Consider the following 16,947-nt stretch of genomic DNA (forward strand, 5'->3'; position numbering starts at 1 on the left):
AGAAGACTGGAGAAGTGCTTAGAAGGGACATCAGTGGAGGGGTCACAAACCACAAGAAATTCTGACAAGAAGCAAGGCTTTAGGAGTGCAGGAGCGGGAACAGGCCATCCCCATCCCACCCTTCATGCTGCCACTACTTCCCAGCTTCCAACTGATCAGACTACAGGAAAATAGGGACCAGGATCTCAACAGTCCTGGGTAAGCTTTTGTCTCCCAAAACCTTAACCCACTTGGTGACATTTCCCACCTTTGCTACAAGTGCAAGAGTGAGAAGAGCAGCAGGACTCCTGCCCTGAGGATGCCCTAGCACAGGCCCAGGTGATGCACTGTGCTCTGCAAAGGGTCATGGAGGTGGCCCTGTCTGGAGCTCTGTCCCCACCGGTGTCACAAGCATGGCCCACAAATCGCCAAGAGAAAAAGCTCCTGAGCAGCAGCTCTCAACCTGGGCATCAGCCAAAACGCAGTCAGCACTTTCTGCGCAGGCAGCTGGATGCCGAGAGATGTCCTTGAGGTGAAAGGCTCCCGTGTTCTCATTACCACTCACAAATCTCTCCCAGGGGACTCTCAGGGTGAATGCTGGCTGCAGTGAAATGTCCTGTATTTTAGCAGAGGGGGAAAAAAATACGAATCATGAATACTCAGCACTAACAGCTTGGAGAAAGGACTGCAGTGTGCAGAGGGCAGGGTGCATGCTTCTCTGCAGCCTCAGCATCTCACAGCAAGGCCAGGATGAGCAGGAGGTGAGAAACCACTCACGGGACCATGTGCAGAAAGTGATGCCACGGCCCCTGAAACCAGTGGTTTGGGGGGTGCTCCACACCCTTATTTTTACTTTTTGTACTCTGTAGCTGCTGCTTTTGGTTGCTGCTCATTTCAGCTGCTCAGCAGCTCCACTCCTACCAAAGCTGATACTTGCTTGATTTTAAGTGAGCCGGGATTCACCTGACAAGCAGACAGAGGTCTAAAATACCTAATCTGCCCTGCATTCATCAAAGGGCCTATGAAATCCTGCCCAGGGGTGGAGAATCCCTGCTCCTCTTGCTGTAGTATTAGAGTAGGACAAGGCAGGGCAATCACAGAAATCCCAGCAAAAACTGCGTTACTGGGGAGAGCTGCTCGCTGCAGCATTACTGTTGGGAGTGAGGGGACAGAATAACCCGGCCCTTGCTGCAGGTCCCTCTCTGGGGCCAGAGCACACTCCTCTCCAACCCAGCTTTTGTCACTGCTACCACCCCAAGATGCTGCTGTGCCCCAGGACCTTCCAGGCACAATGGAAGGCTGCACAGAACGAGATGTCGACCAGGTGGTTACAGGGAGAGAGAAACAAAGATGAAAGGAAGCAGAAATCAGCCCCCAGAAATAAAAGTGGCCGCCCTAACACGGAGATCAGCTCATTTAACTCCTTGCTGCCAGCCCACCCTTCTGCTCCCCAGTCTGCTACTTTGGGGAGGGCGAGCACATCGCCACCGCAGAGGGGCAAAACAGCACGCAGCGGATGCTCGACCTTCCCAGCATTGAGTTATAAACTTATCAAAGCCAGAAACACAATTTTCATTAGCCAGTCAGCAAAGCCACCTCCTAAAGACCTTCAGGGGCATCCAGCACCTCTCTGAATTTCCATGTCCCACAACTGCATCTCTTCTCACCACCTAAAACAGTTGCAGCCAGCAACACAAGGGACGTCTCCTCCCAGGAGAGCCCTCAGTCCTGGCACTTTGCGGCTGGAATGGGAGCCCCGCGCTAAGCCCATGGGCATGAAGTGCTGAAGGTGTGAGAACCAGTCCCTGAGGTGGGTGATCACCCCCAACTCGCACACAGCCCCTGCAGCCCTCCGAACAGCCATGCCACAATAGCACTGTCTGCAGAAAATCATTAAGCACATGGAAGAATTATTCTGTGACAATCTTATTAGGCCCTGTGGCCTCCAACAGAGAGGGCAGAGGCATGCCGAAACCAGCTAGCTCCAACCCCCCCTGGTGCTGAAGATGGCCCTGTGGGGGCATGAGGCTGCTCCCAGGGCATGTTGACAGGCCGGGCTGTACCCAGGCACATGGTGTTTGCCAGTGTCCTTGGCACAGTGCATTGTTGCTTAAGGTTTGGACATGAAGCTAATCCTAAATAACTGGGGAGAAGTGCCCTGTCAGGTGAACAGCCCCTCCAGCTGTTGCATCTTTCAGCTGCCCTCAAAGCAGGCAACGCCTAGCAATAATCAGAGTAAGTGCCCACATAGGATTTCCTTTTATTTAAGAAAATGTTAAAGTCTTGGGTGCAACAGCACAAGCCATACTGCCACGATTGATGCCTGGTGGCAGAGAAGCTGAGCGTGCTGCCAGGAAAGGCACAGCCCCATGTCAGGGCTAGCTGGGAGCTAAAGCTGAGTATTCAGTCAACCCATGGAGCTAAACCCTCTCTGGGACTCCGCACTGACTCAGCGATAAGAACTTGCCTGGCACTTACAGGTCTCTGGCAGCCACTTTCCCCTAGGAGCAGCAAGGCAGGAGAAGTCACCGGAGGAGATCACATTTGATCTCAGAGCCATCTGGAAGCCTCACTCCAACTTGCTTCTTATCTGGTGATCTGAAGCAGGAGAACATGGGCTTCCTGCTGAGGATGGCTGCAAGAAGCAGCTACAGAGCTACATCTGTGTGGATGTGGAGATCGGAGCAGCCAGGCCTGCTTCCCAAGTCCTGAGCCCACACCCTGCCGGACACTTCAACAAGCCCACCCCATCCAGCCCCTGCGCTTGGTTAGGGTTTCTTGTTATCCTCAGAGGACTGAGTGCCACCTACCAGCCACCACTATCGACCCCCAGGACATCTACTAAGGGGGCAATGGCTGGGGACAGTCTCAAGGCTGGGGACAGTCTCATGCCTGGCCTGCATTCCCGCTGGCTGGTAACGCAGGGTATGCTGAGACAGACGCCATTTCTACCAGCCAGGGCTGATCCAAATAATCTCTTCTGCGGCAGCTTGTGTGTTGGCAGAAAGCCGCTACCAAGTGTCCATAGCGATGTCTGCAAACTCCTGCCTCTAATCAGCACAGCAATGCTGTCAAATCACACATTTCCACCAGCTGCAACCAGTACCATGAGCTATGGCCAAATACCGCTTAACCCAATTTGCAGCCCGTGGGGTGGAAGTCAGTCCCCTGGTTCTCTTCTGCCTTTGCCAGCCCATCTGGTGCGAATTCAGCTCCCAGCTTGGGACGTTCCCCATTCTTGGGAGCCTATGGAACACACAAGAGCATGTACTGGGTCCAACGTGCACCACTGCCAGAGGTGACCCAAAAGGACCAAAGAGCTAGGTAGGCTCACCCTCCCCAGATGCCACATTTACCAAAGGGGACAGGGGAAGACACTTGGGTTATCACCTCTTTTGGCTAAACAACAAGGACAAGCCAGATGCATCACTCGACAGTGACAGCCTTCAGGGCTCAACCCAGGCGTGTAAGAAGGAACCACACAACTGACTCACGGAAAACTGGCTTTGGGGAAGGACGGCGTAAATCACCTCTTTGGCCACTTGTTTTGACCATCAGCTATTTCCACCTTCCTCAAAAAATTCCAGGACTTCGTCATATTGAAGCAGGCTATCCCAGAGAGCAGGAGCTAGGTCCATCTCCAGGACCAAGAAGACAGAAGTTTTGAAAATGCTTCTCCTTACCAGACAGCAAGAAAAGCCAACGCTTGAAACACTAGAAAACTTCCAAAAATTTCAAAAAAATCCCCCTGCAATTCTTGCAAGAGATGGCCTCAGCAACAGGTCCAGGCTCAGGCAACATACAAGTCTGCACAGCACCTTCTGTAGACCAGGAGAGCTTCTTGCTCCACTCTCCCCAGCTGCTCCACCCTCCCAGAACCAGCACTCTGCTCCCATCACCCTAAATAACGCATCGCCCGCCAGGGAAAAGCACGCTACAAAGCTGCCAGCTGCCTTCTGTGACCTGTCACGAAGAAGACACCTGTAAAGACTCCTTCTTTCCAGGAACCGCATCATGTATCATTTCAATTACGACTCATTGCTGGGGGAGGAGGAGCAGGGAGGTGAGGAGAGAATCAGTGTTTGCCTTCACACTTAAAGCAATTTGTTTCCTCTCCACCTATCCTGCTGAGCTGTAATGACACAAGTGTTGCATCTGAGCAGCACCAAGTAACAAAATTTGGAAGGAGGAGGAGCGCCAGGGACAGCGAAGGCTGCTCTTCCTTAAGCAGGTTCTGCTTGAAGGTAACCCACTTAAGTAGACAAAGAAGTTCACCATCTTTTCATATTCCACAGTGAGAAGGTGTGAAGAGCTTTAGGTGGCATATCCTTGAGTGCTGGCTGTGGGAGTATGAGTGGAAAGTGTGATGAGCAGGTCAGGGGATGCCAGAGCATGCAGAATTGCTCACCAGTGACCGCTTCTGGCAGCGGAAGAGGAACATCCACCTCAGCACATCCTCCATACAGCAAGGACAGCATTTCTCAGCCACCCTTCCCTCTCACCGTGCCCACCTTCCTGCATTTGCCTTTTCTGGTAGACTTGTAGACCACCTGCTGCAAGCTCCAGCATGAGCTGGCCAGGTCACCCTCACGTTCAGGTGCCAGCAGCACAGAAGCGGCTTTTGCTGAGACATTGCGGTCTTGCCTCTGAGCACAGGCAGGACATTGCCGCATTGCTAAACCCAGTATTACCCCTGCGGTGACGTGAAAGAGGGGAAATGGGAATTTCAGTAAGAAAGGGGTGGGAAGGAAGAAGAAAGGGAAGGACAGACAGATGAGCGTAGTGCGCGGTAGAAGCGACGTGCTTCATCCACCACCCCTGGGGATCAGGGTTTTCATCACTAGGCTGGATCTGAAATGTGGTGGAAATATTGCTTCACTCATTTCAAAACAGCGTGCTGCTTTTACAGACTGCACAGTGCTCCATGATTTCAAACACACACCTGAAATGCATTTCTGAGTTGAGAAAAGAAGGGTCACTAATGACACTGGAAAAGAAAAAAAAAAAAATACATTTTCAGACATTCCAGTCACACTCTGTCTCTCCTTTCCCGCACCTCTTTGGGAAAGCAGTGTACCACAAATGCACAAAAAGCCATTTCAATTATTTCTACTCTATTTGCATGAGGACTCTTGACATGGATGTTAGGATGAACACCATCACCTAGTTTACTCTAGCACAGTTATCACACGAAAAATAGGACTCTGATAAAACTTACAGCAAGCTTCCTGTGAAGAGGAAGCGAAATGCCACAACAAAGGTTTATCAGGTATGTAAGCACAAAGCACTGAACAGCCAACGTACAGTGGGTTCAGAGAGGAGAAAGATGCACCTTGGCCATCGGCAAGTCCACAGCAGTCATTCAAATTCAACACACAAGGTTTTTTTAAAAAATATGATTTCCTACTTAGATTTATTTCTCCTTTAATAACACAGTTTAGCATTTCAGAGTTTGGCATTCTACACTCTTACACACTGTCCTTGTTTATTAGCATTTAAACACAAAAAGACATAGCAAGACCTCCAAACACAAATAAATACAAAAACACAATATACAATAAACTGAAATACAACATATAATAATGCTATTGGGAAATTAAGACATGTTGCTAATTCCTTTTTTTTATTATTATTATTTTAACAACATGGTTATTGCTGAGCAATAAATTATACATTTTAAAGTTGTTTTTCCCCCTAAAAGAAAAGGACGAGAACCACTGGTTACCAGATCACTTGCACTGTATCCTTACAGCTATTGATAATTAAGACAGGCAGAATATACACAATCAAATGAGGTTGGCCTTCTTTGGTCTTTGTTTTTGATCATAAAACTGAACACAAGTGTACCGTTCACTGAAGTGTATGAGATTAAAGAAATGGATACACAAGTTTCAAACACATTAATTTGTACATTATTCTCAATCACTGGATGTCTTTTTCCATAGATATTTCTTACAGAATTTCTTGGAAACAAATGTCAGCTTTAGTTTTCCCGATTATTATGCTGTTCCATGTGTCTTAAAGGTTATCCTACTTGTCTAAGAGAAATGGACCTACATTTAGCCCATCATCTCCTAATGGGGTATTTTTCACAGCTCTCTTAGTCACCACTAAATCATTGGAGTTTTATACCTTGTAGAAAAAATCCTGAACTTCCCCCTTTTTTTTTTTTTATATAAAACTGAAAAAAATATATAACCCAAACAACAGCTCTAAGAAGAACAAAACAGGTGGATCACATGATGCATCAGCAACAATGGAAGCTTGTACCTTCCCATTCCACAAGTACAGATTATACAACTCTCTGCCAGTGACGCAGGTCATAGTTGGAAGATGTGTCCTTTCAGACGTGAGCTATTCAAATCCAAAGCTCACAACGCTATGCAAGAAAATGACCTTTACGAATGATAATGCTGGTTTATCTCAGTAACCCTTAGACAGAGTCAAATTTTATCACTACGCATCGCACTGCCAGCAATGGAGCGTGTGAACACCGGCATTGCTAAGAAGTTAAAAAGTCCTTGCAGAACTGGCAACCAAATTAAAAGCTTAGTTCCAAAGGACCAAAAACACAAACACCACGTAGAGACAACAAACCCTCCCCTATATGGGTAGGTTAGTAAGCCACAGAGTTGGGATCCAGATTTGAATTCCACATCAAGTCTGGGATGTTTGGATCCAGGATTTTGGTTCAGGTGCTTCTCTGTGAAATTTAGAACTTATTTGAACCCTAAGGAACTAATCCTAACTTGGAGGGAAAAAAATTAAACAAACACAGCCTAGTATCTACACTAAGATCATGAAATGGAAGACAGAAGCTGCAGTCTTGACCATAAATGAGAAGAGAAATAGGAATAGTCAGATCCCTTACGTGTTGCGTATGTCTACTCTTCTACATCTTAAGAGGATGTCCCTGAATCAGCAGTCCAAAGTTTCCCACAACCTTCCTATCTGGTGCTTCTCAGCAAAGGCCTGGATTAAGAGGCAGGAAAGAACAATTAAGCCCTCCATATTCTGGTTTAAAGAAAAAGGGAGAAAGCCCCACAAGAAAGAAATGGTCAGTCACGCCACAGGCTGGTAGAACAAAGATGAACCCAGTTCACTTTAAAATGGCGTTCTCCCTCCTCAGTTAAGAGGAGCATCAAATGAGACTCATTTTGTTGGATGACACTGAACAAATAGAGCAGGACACACATTTGCTGCTGTTATTCACACCGACACATCGCGCTGGCCTTCCACAGCACCGCCAAACAGTGAGCGACGTCTGGGCTACCGTACACGTACAACCCGAAATCACGACAGCTCGTATGTTTAATTCTAGCCCTTACTGTCCTGATGTGGGTCTTCAAGGTATGCCAACTTGGTTTTCATTTCCTTTAAGGGACAAATGTATTAAAAAAGAGAGTAAAACCTAGTGATTTGAAGGTAATACTAGGGAACTGGAACCTCTCATTCAGTCCCAGCTCCAAGAGATTCCTTTTGTGACTCTGGGCAAGTCACTTCACATCTCATCCCTGATTTCCATTTTCCAGAAAAGACAAATAGCACTTACTATAAGAAGAACCTGTTTGCAGATGCAAAGTGCTTCCTATGTTGTACATAGCACTAAAAACTACTCTCAGACAGACTGAATTCCCAAACCGATCGTTTTTTATTGCAGTAACTATGATTTCCATGTCAATCAGATTATAGAGGTATTGACGGAACAGGACAGGAATTCCAGGAAGAGGTCCAGCTGCTTTTTATTATCTGTTGTTCCCAAATTAAAGGAAAGAATTTGCAATTAGCAAGTTGCCCATCACTATGTATATTTAAAATACAGGAACCTCCAAATTAGCGGAGCATGAGGAAGGACATGTGTCCTTGATGACATTCCAAGGTCTTCAGAAAGGCTAAACAAACTGCTTGTTTGCTATATACAGATCTTCAAACCTGGAAGATGTGAATCCAAAGTTTGCCCTTAGCCAAGAGCCTCCCTTAGCAGCAGCAAGTTATATTTGCACCACTCGATCAAGTATAACTTGGAGGAAAGGGTTTTGTTTCATCACTTCTACGTAAAGAAAAGACTTTGCATATATATGTGCATGCATGTCTGTGTGTATATGTACGTACCTACACACGTACGAGTAATTCACAGAGCAAAAAACTAAGAGATTAGATATGCAACCCAAGAATTTCTCCCCCTCACCTATTTGTATATTTGCATAGTTAAATCATATCAAGGCATCAATACTGCAGTTACATTTTTCACTCTTCTGTGGTGCAGGCAACTTTTCTTGTCACTCCCTACATGCTTCTCTGTCTTGGACGGAACAGCACCAGTGTTTTAAAAATGAAACAAAACAACAACAGAAACCCTGCATTGTTGGTGAAATGCCTATCCCACGTGATGGAATACAGATACAAATAGGTGGCAGCTTTTAAACTCCATCTCAACAAGCCATAATTGTGGCAAGCCGAGAAACATGAGCGATACAATCACAACCTAACATTCATGGGTTCAACACTTAAATTACAACCAACACAAATCTCTATTACCTTTGCATTTGAGAAATTCACCAGGCACAGAATCAGGCACATATCTTCGACTTTCCTTCTCCAAGTAGGGAAACCCACAGGAAAAGGAAATAAACTATATTTCATATTTGTAAGAAAGCTAGCATGTTACCCACAACATTTTTTTTCCTGTCAAAATTATACTACCCATCATGCCCTTTTCCTATTGCACATTCTCTTTGTGAAGAACAACATTTACAGTACAAGGCTGAAACCAACATTGCATATTGTAAGTCAGCAGTTGAAGGTGTACCATGTAGACAGTAACTGAAACAAGACCCCTTTAATTAGATAAGAGAAGTAATGCAGACATGGTCATGCATCATAATCGCAGGTTGGTCTTTAAACCCCCAAATAGTTTCATCCTGTTTAGAATTCAAGACTTTCTAGGTAACAGATGCACTCACCCTGTGCTGAAGAGCGTACAAAAAGGGCAACATCCAGATTGTCACACACTGGAATCTCCCTAGAGAAAGCTGGAAACGGAAGAGGCTTGTACGTAACTTGGAGCATCATTGTTTAGAAAAGATACCAGCAAGAGACTTCAGTTGTGCGCTGCTAAGAATTACTAAGCAGAGGAAAAAAAAGATTCCTTTGAAGAAACACTGTTCAAAGCAGTGCAAATACTCTGGGACCCCCTTGCGATAACGGCACACCACAGGAGTTAGCCGGGATTCAAGAGTATATGTGGGGGCAGCCTGTTGCCCCATGAATCACTTTAAACAGGCAGTCCCTAGAAAACTTTGGATAGCTGGGTCAGGAACACATAGAAAAAAGGATAAAGGGCATTTCAACGATGAGAGAAAAAGTTAAATAATTTAAGTGTTGAGTAAAGCACCAGGTATCTTTTCCTTTCAATTCAGAGAATATACAGTGGCCTTGTTTTCACAAAATGCTACATACTCCTTGCTGGAAAGCAGAGGAAACCGATTTCTATGTACACAGTAAGAACTCTACAGAGATGGCCCGCGAGTTCTGCGGAGAAAGGGGTGTTACAGTCAAGGCTTCAGGTATTCCACAGCAGGCGGTGTCTACATTTGTGTAGCAAGATCCTGGATTTCACAGTACGCAGGGCTGGCAAACTGGAAATTCTCTGGCAGCTTCATGTAGTTTTAAAAAATAAGTGCAGTAGGCCTCCATTTTATTAACTGTGATAAAAAGCATATATGCAAAAATATTTTTATATCGATAGCACATTACTGCATTATAAAAGCTGCCCAAGTGAAGCTGAAGATTCTGGCAGCTGGTGCTTTTGGCACTTGGGAGATGTGGAAAGCAGCATAGAGATCTGTGAAATACAACAGTGACTGATGTTTCTGCTACAGTGATCGGCATTAATATAATTAGCAGTGTTCATATTTAAACTTCTCTATGAAGTTTCTGAGTCAATATCCCACTAAGAGGAGATATTCAGATCTCTTAAAGCTACTAGTTTAGGCTGTGTGCAGACTCAGGAAGACTTCCCTATTAGTTTACACTTTTCATGTGTTTCAAAGTCCTCTTTCAATCACAAAGGCTGGAAACACTTTTTTCCTCCTCTTTTAAAGAGCCTGGATTTAGAAGCGCAATTCTGTCACAGGAGTTGGAAACTGTAGTCACAAATCTGCAGAATATGCTGGGCCCTGCTTATACTAGAAATCTCCTCCAAGTCCCAGATTGAAACAGGATATAAACTGTTTTGAGATGGCCAAACGGTTTCATTTAAGTTTACAAGACATGCATTAGCAATGGGAGGAGAGTCCTTTGGACATTTCCACTTGGGAATCCTGTTTTCAGTAAAATTCTGTGATGCACAAACACAAAAGCTCAGCTGCCTACATTCACAATTATTAAAATGACACAAGTTGAGCGAACCTTCGCCCTAAAGCGTAAGTGATGGGTTTGCTTATGCAGCCTGCATAAAACTGCAAGTGCCATATAATCATATCTAGAGATATAGATGCGGGTATATCTATAGATATTTATGTCTTGTGCAGAACGTCCTCCTTCCGTGCTAGAAGTTAAATGCTAGCACATGCCTCCACATTTGAGCTTGCACCTGTTGACAGCTATGTACCATAAAGGGAGTACAGTACCTGGACAATGGAAGGCAAGAAAAGGAAGACAAGTTGCTGCTGACTGTTGCGACGGTCAGCAGCAGGCAGTATTCTAGCAGGTGCCCGGAAAACCCATGAAGACCACTTAGCATGCATTGTATATCCATAAATACTTCTTGCAGGCACTGTGTGTGAAGGCACAGCCAAAAAAGACAACAGCAAAGACAAGCTGAAATACAAAGGCATGAATTCAACTGCACCTTAGACAAAAACTGTGACTATGCCTCAAAAAGCAGAAAACTGATACAACCTGACATTAAAGTCTGAGATGCAACGTTTTCTTTCAAGCCCATGAAGGCTAAAACCACAGTGGTGCAAGTCCGCTCTGCTTAAGCAGTTCCCGGGTTTTAAAGAGCACCACGGTCAGGCAATGTCTCCAGACTTGCTTGTCACAGGCTATTAAACAGAAGCAGATGAACACAGCAGGTTGCAATCAGCATGTTTCAGGGCTAGCAAATGCTTTCCACTACAGTTCAGGCCGTTACAAGAAAGACGCCCGTGCATTCCCTGTCAGGACGCTTGTCTGCTATGAAAAGCCGTCATGACCATATACATTCACAGCCCCACAGAGTTCTCAGATGGGTCCGTTTCAAGTGATGCCACCTTCCAACCACAGGCATTAGAGGAGAAATGTCGCCTGCCTTCACAGTGGCCATGGAGACTGTCTAGTCCAAGCTCCATAGGAGCACTGAGCATAACGTTTTGGCACTTGAATAAGATGGATCCCACCATGGCCATGCCATAGAAGCTCCAGAAGCCAAAGAAATGGGCTTTGGCTTCTATTTTGTACATCACAAGGTACCTAAGGGCTCTGAAGACAAGGCTAAACATTATGCCTGAAGTCCAATTAAACTACCATTTCAGATATAAGAATTAATCTGAATAAAAAGCTATGGTTTATAAGCAGCACAGCACATCTAAGGCACATGTATGCATGCAAGCCACCATCACTGCATTAAGACATTGCTGATTTGTCCTTAAGAAGCAATGGCTGCTAGTACAGAACGAACATATAGGCTTTTTTCAGCACTAATCCTCCTCCCCAATACTGAAAATACTATATACTGCTGACAGCATAATGTGCAACATATATAGCTTGATTGAAAAGCATGGGGCAGAACTTTAAAAAATGTACAGGATTCCGTTTAGAACTCCAAAGTTCAACAAATGCCCTATTTTAGGGTGAAAACAATTATAAATCTGATAATGATGCACAGCATCCATGAGTGATTTTTCCTTAATTTTGAAATAGTGTCATTAACTACGACATATATTGTAGGTTTACATTTCTAAAGAGAAATAACAGAATTGAATAGTTTTTTTTCCTATCACAAGTGATAACCAGTGTTTGATATCTTCTATTTTTCTTCCAAGAAATATCAGTCTATCAACAATTTTAAAATAAAATGTTTTCTGTAACAATAGAACTTTAAATAAAAATATGATTTTGATTCAGGTACTTTTGAGAAGACATGGATACTTTTCCAAGATCTTCTGACAAAGTAATTATTAAAACAGAGACCAGATGAGGCCTTAAAAAGACAATATACTATATTTCAGACAAGATTGCACCTCAGTTTTTCAAATAATATCATAATTGCAACATTACTTCATCATTTCTTCTTTTAACATGCTGACAATTTCCAGCTAGCCCACGTGTGAAGTTTTTTTGTTTGTTTTTGTACTCTAGCTTAAAGAAATAAAAGTCAGTAATTTATTCAGCACATACTGTATATGTCTTTCCACCTCCAATTGACTAGATCATTAATAAGTTAGAAAAAAAAAAATCCTCTCTGACCATAATCACTATCCTCATGAGGGATAAGTGATTCTTCAGAGCTTATGTGTTGCTAGTTCTATTAAAAAATATACCATGGTATGATTTCTTAATGTGTTGCTACTTTCGCAATTGGACCCTATGCAGTTATGCCTTCAAACTCTTCCGTCTGTTCCACAAGGTGGTTCTGTGAGCTTTAGGACCTCTGATTGAAGACAAACTGATACAAAACCCCCAAACGGAGTTGTCTTCTGTTTAATCCGCCTCCCCCTTTGTATGTCAGGGGTCTGGTAGATCCGATGTATCCACTATGACTTTAATAAAAATAGTATCATCTTTAATATACGTTCCATTCTCTAGGACAGTTTGAGCCACAAAGACTGGGCAGCCAGATGCAATGTTCATTTCTCCAGTTGGCTTCTTGAAACTGCTGCTGTTTGGATCTGGCTTGAAAGCATCTCCTAAGTGGCGCCGAGACGGTCCCTGATCCATTAGCATGAGAGTCACTTTCTGTTTAAACGGCCAAGGAAGCAATGCATCGTATTCTCCACGCATTATGACAAAAAACAGCGACAAGTGCGTCCCCTTTCCCATGCCATCTCCGTTAAGGTAAACTCTGGCACACATCTTGTAGCCAAAGTATCCAGTATAAAAGGGTTGGCTGTACAAGGACAGAGTCTTCCCCATGACTGCCTCTTGCTTCCGACGTTTATAATCTCGAATTTTCCAAATTAATACTCCGTTGTAACTGGCGGTTTCTAAAACTTGGAATCGGAGATCCATGTCAGCCAGCCGAATATCATGAACACTCAGCATCTGATCGTGTCTGCTCAGCTGTGTCTCTAGCAGGCCTGTTAGAAAGCAGAAAGGACAGGGGTGAGAAAAGTGTTTTTTTCTGAGGACTGTAAAGATCAACCACCACTGCTGCTATTACATATTAAAACACTTTCTTCCTCAAGAACCAAAGTGCAGTCAGCCACTGATGAAGCAATTTCCAAGGACAGCAGTTTGTCAGCTAGTATCTAGGTTAACTGGGATTTTTACAAACATGGGTGCTAATCACACATGCAGTAAAGTCAATATTCAGATAATCTCACAAAGTTTGCCTGGTGCCTAAGCAATATAACTATAGAGGCTTCCATTTTTTGAGAGAAGACCTCGTAGCATTATCAGTGGATTCCTATTAGCAGTGAAAACCTTGGAAGGGGTCACACATCCTACATAATCCCTCTGAAATTCAGAGGCATCGCTGATCAGTCAAAATATTCTTGTCAGCCACTACTTGCCTCAGAAGCATAGTGCTGTTAGAATGTCTAAAATTCATCATAAAAGAACAGAAAATTCAAGCCTAGCTCTGTGTTATATGGTCACTTATCCTGTTCAGCGGGAGGGCTGGTTTTAACACCCCCTTTACCCCACATGAAAATGACTTTGACTCTGCACACTGGCAAAATTGGCCAACATACAATACCAAGAAGCAGATGAATTCATAAGGCAGGTTTGTTTTACACAGATCTGTTTAAATGTCACGTTCTTCGTCTTAATCACTTAAACACTTACATATGATCTAGACACTACCTCGCTAAACTCCAGTTTTCACTTTATCCAGCAAGCACAACAATAACCTCATTCTCAAGCACATTTCAGTTTTCTCTGGATCAAATATACTTCTGTAACAGGTATCGGGACAGGTGGTTTCAGGTGGATAACCATACTGTTGATCCATTCATGGGGGAGAAAAGTAATAAAAGAAGACTTGTCAATATACCAAGACTGCATTTAAAGAAGCTGCTGAAAGCTGTTGGCTGTCAAAGATCAATTGAGAAACTATTTATAATGAACTAACACTGTAATCAAGACAAAGGTCAAGAAAATAAAATAAGAGACAAGAATCAAGCCTAAGAAACATCATGGAAGCAATGTCACACCATCAAAGGAATTACGCAGTTTCCTATTCAAAAATCAGAAGAATCACCATTATTGATGCTTCCATATAAAAATCACAATGGGAGCGCCATTCAAAGCACACCTTTTTCTCTTGACAGCACTGCTGAGTCCTTCAGTCCATTGTGCTTACACTTACTTGTATTTCGAGCTCCTTGCCCTGCCGTTTTATCAACACTTTCCAGCTCAGTCACTCTGTTCTGGAGGGATTCTACACTACTCTTCATGCTGTCAGCCTCCTCCCAGTTCTGTCGGAAGGGACGGATTTCTTTGTCCAGTTCTTTCAGTTTCTCTGCTTGACTGTCTATCACTCGCTTTATAAAACAATAAGTAATGAGTTAAAATAACAAAGACATTAATTTATACAAATTAAACAAGGATTACGTATCGATATATTACATACCAATATAAACAAGTTTCATTTACATAAAATATTTTAGTAACAGAAACCTTGAAAATTTATAGGAATAGCCCAAGTATCTATAAAACACTTATAAAAATCTTCAGTGCTGCGTAGGTATTAATACGAGAGCACTATCAGAATTAACAACACAATTATTTAAAAAAAAAAAAAAAAAGGAATTGTTTGTGTGCTCTTGTCTGAAGACTGAATTTTTTTTAAAAAAACCTTTCAATGCAAGAACAGTATTCTCAATGTCTCTATAGTGATATTATGGGCTGATAGGTGTTTGGTTTCATGTCACGAGTACTTAAGCAATTAAGTATGGGCACAACAGCTTACCATGGTGTGAATCAAGTAGCTGCACTTATCACTGGGTAACAGCAAAACAACTTACCCCTCCAGAAAAACATCAGTACTCTTGCACACATGGAGCAGGAGTACATATATTTGAAGATATAGCAGCATTAGGAAGGTCCAAGCCCACATAAATCAGTTACTAAGTTATTACATACCCATAACCGTAGCAGAAGCCCTCAAGAGTGTAAGCAAAACTACTACCACTTCTGTCCCCTTAAGCACTTTCTAAATTCCCACCCTTACTTCCTAAATAGAGTAAGCCATCGTCCTGAAGGTGCTTGCTGGTTGAGTCTTTTTAAGAAAACAAAGCAAAAATCCCAGTTGATTTTGGAAAGACACGAAATATAATACTCCAGAAAAAAATACATAGGCTGGTATTCTTTGAAAAACGAACACTGCAAGCACCTTGGTATATTACAAATATAAAGAAGAACGTATTTCCCAGTCTACCTCAAGTCTGATGCACGAAACACACAGCACTCCATGTTATCACAGGTAATTTGGACTAGCAGGAATTTTAGCCAGAACCTCATAATCAACTGTGAAGTTCAAATGATAACACAAATATTTGAGACAAGAAACTACTTTTGCTACCACCTACAGTTAAATTCCAAATCTAACTTTATAGTTTTATCATCATATAGCGCCAAGATGTCTAAAATGATTTTTCACTTCTTAAAAAAAATAGCAGTTGAGGAGAAAACAAGAAAATAAAGTTACTTTGCATTTGCCTTCTGGTTAGCCATGTGGATTCAATGTTCCCCACTGATGGGGAAAACCCTTCTGCCTCATGCAGCCTTCATTTCCCCTTTTAGGCATTTGCTTTTAATCATGTGGTTTCAGTTACACTGAAAGTCTGTAACGATTAATTTAAGGCTGTCAATTTGATAAGCCAGCTAGCAAAATCATGTTCTAGGAGTGTTTTATTTTGTGGTGTCTCAAAAACCACTGAGTATTCTAACATATTTCAAAATTAACTATTTATTTCTCTGTTGGTGTTTTAAAACAAGTTCATGTATCTCACTTGCAAAATTACGACTTTGTGAAGGAAAGCTGTGTACCGAATCGTAACTGCAGATGTACGGTCCCATTAAATAGATGGCACAACTTGCCTTGATGTACTAATCAGCAGCTACCACCAGTCACCCTCTCTCTTGGACTGATGATAACCAGCAAATAAAACAGGGAGGGCTGTTAGCTATACAAATAAAAGGAAATACACCATGGAATGGCCTGAACGAATGTCCTGAGAGCAGAGCCACAAGATTTGGCCATTAGTTCACCGTTAACACACAACAGTGAACTCAAGGTGTGCTCAAGTCTCATCTTTTTCCTCTACTCACACAAAACACAAACTCTCCAAGGCAAGTACAGTAACACGGTCGTGGGTTTATACAGTGCCTCACACAGAGATGCTCTGATTTCCAATTGGGACTTCTTGGCACTAACACAGTATCAAACAAAACAAATATGTTTTTAGATTAATCTGGATAATGGTAAAGATGCAGAAGAACTGTAAGCTATTTTTCTTTTGGGAAAAAAGTTTAGTAAACTGTTACTAGGGACCAATTTCTCTCCTGTGTGCAACATACTCCTTTTGTATATGCACAACCAATTCTATTTTTTTAGCTGCTTCTACTACATGTTGGCAAATGCGTAGCATTTTATCTCCTGTACCTCTTCAGGAGAATTCAAGAGATACAGAAGCGCAAACTGACTTGTATTCGGTTTTTAAAAAGCAGTGGGACCTCTATCTTTTTACTCTACGTGGAGTCAACCTCCCTCATGCTGGGAGATACTGATGTACTAAATCTGAATTTAATGGAGCAGTAGAG

At 43.0% G+C, this 16,947-nt stretch overlaps 1 protein-coding gene across 7 annotated transcripts in view; it reads right to left on the reverse strand.

Moving 5' to 3' along the window:
* Positions 1–12,647: 12,647 nt before the first annotated feature.
* TRAF3 (TNF receptor associated factor 3) overlaps positions 12,648–16,947 on the reverse strand; it is a 29,961-nt gene continuing 25,661 nt past the window's right edge. For all 7 annotated transcript variants that reach the window (XM_086462198.1, XM_086462195.1, XM_086462194.1 and 4 more), the window contains 2 exons: positions 14,492–14,666; positions 12,648–13,259 (listed from right to left, as the gene is read on the reverse strand). In XM_086462198.1, the coding sequence (XP_086318324.1) occupies positions 12,688–13,259; positions 14,492–14,666 (747 nt within the window). In that variant the 3' untranslated portion in view covers positions 12,648–12,687. The remainder of the gene's footprint in view (positions 13,260–14,491; positions 14,667–16,947) is intronic.

Source organism: Leptosomus discolor, chromosome 3 (genome assembly GCF_034619465.1).
Source record: "Leptosomus discolor isolate bLepDis1 chromosome 3, bLepDis1.hap2, whole genome shotgun sequence".
Taxonomy (NCBI): Eukaryota; Metazoa; Chordata; class Aves; order Leptosomiformes; family Leptosomidae; genus Leptosomus; species Leptosomus discolor.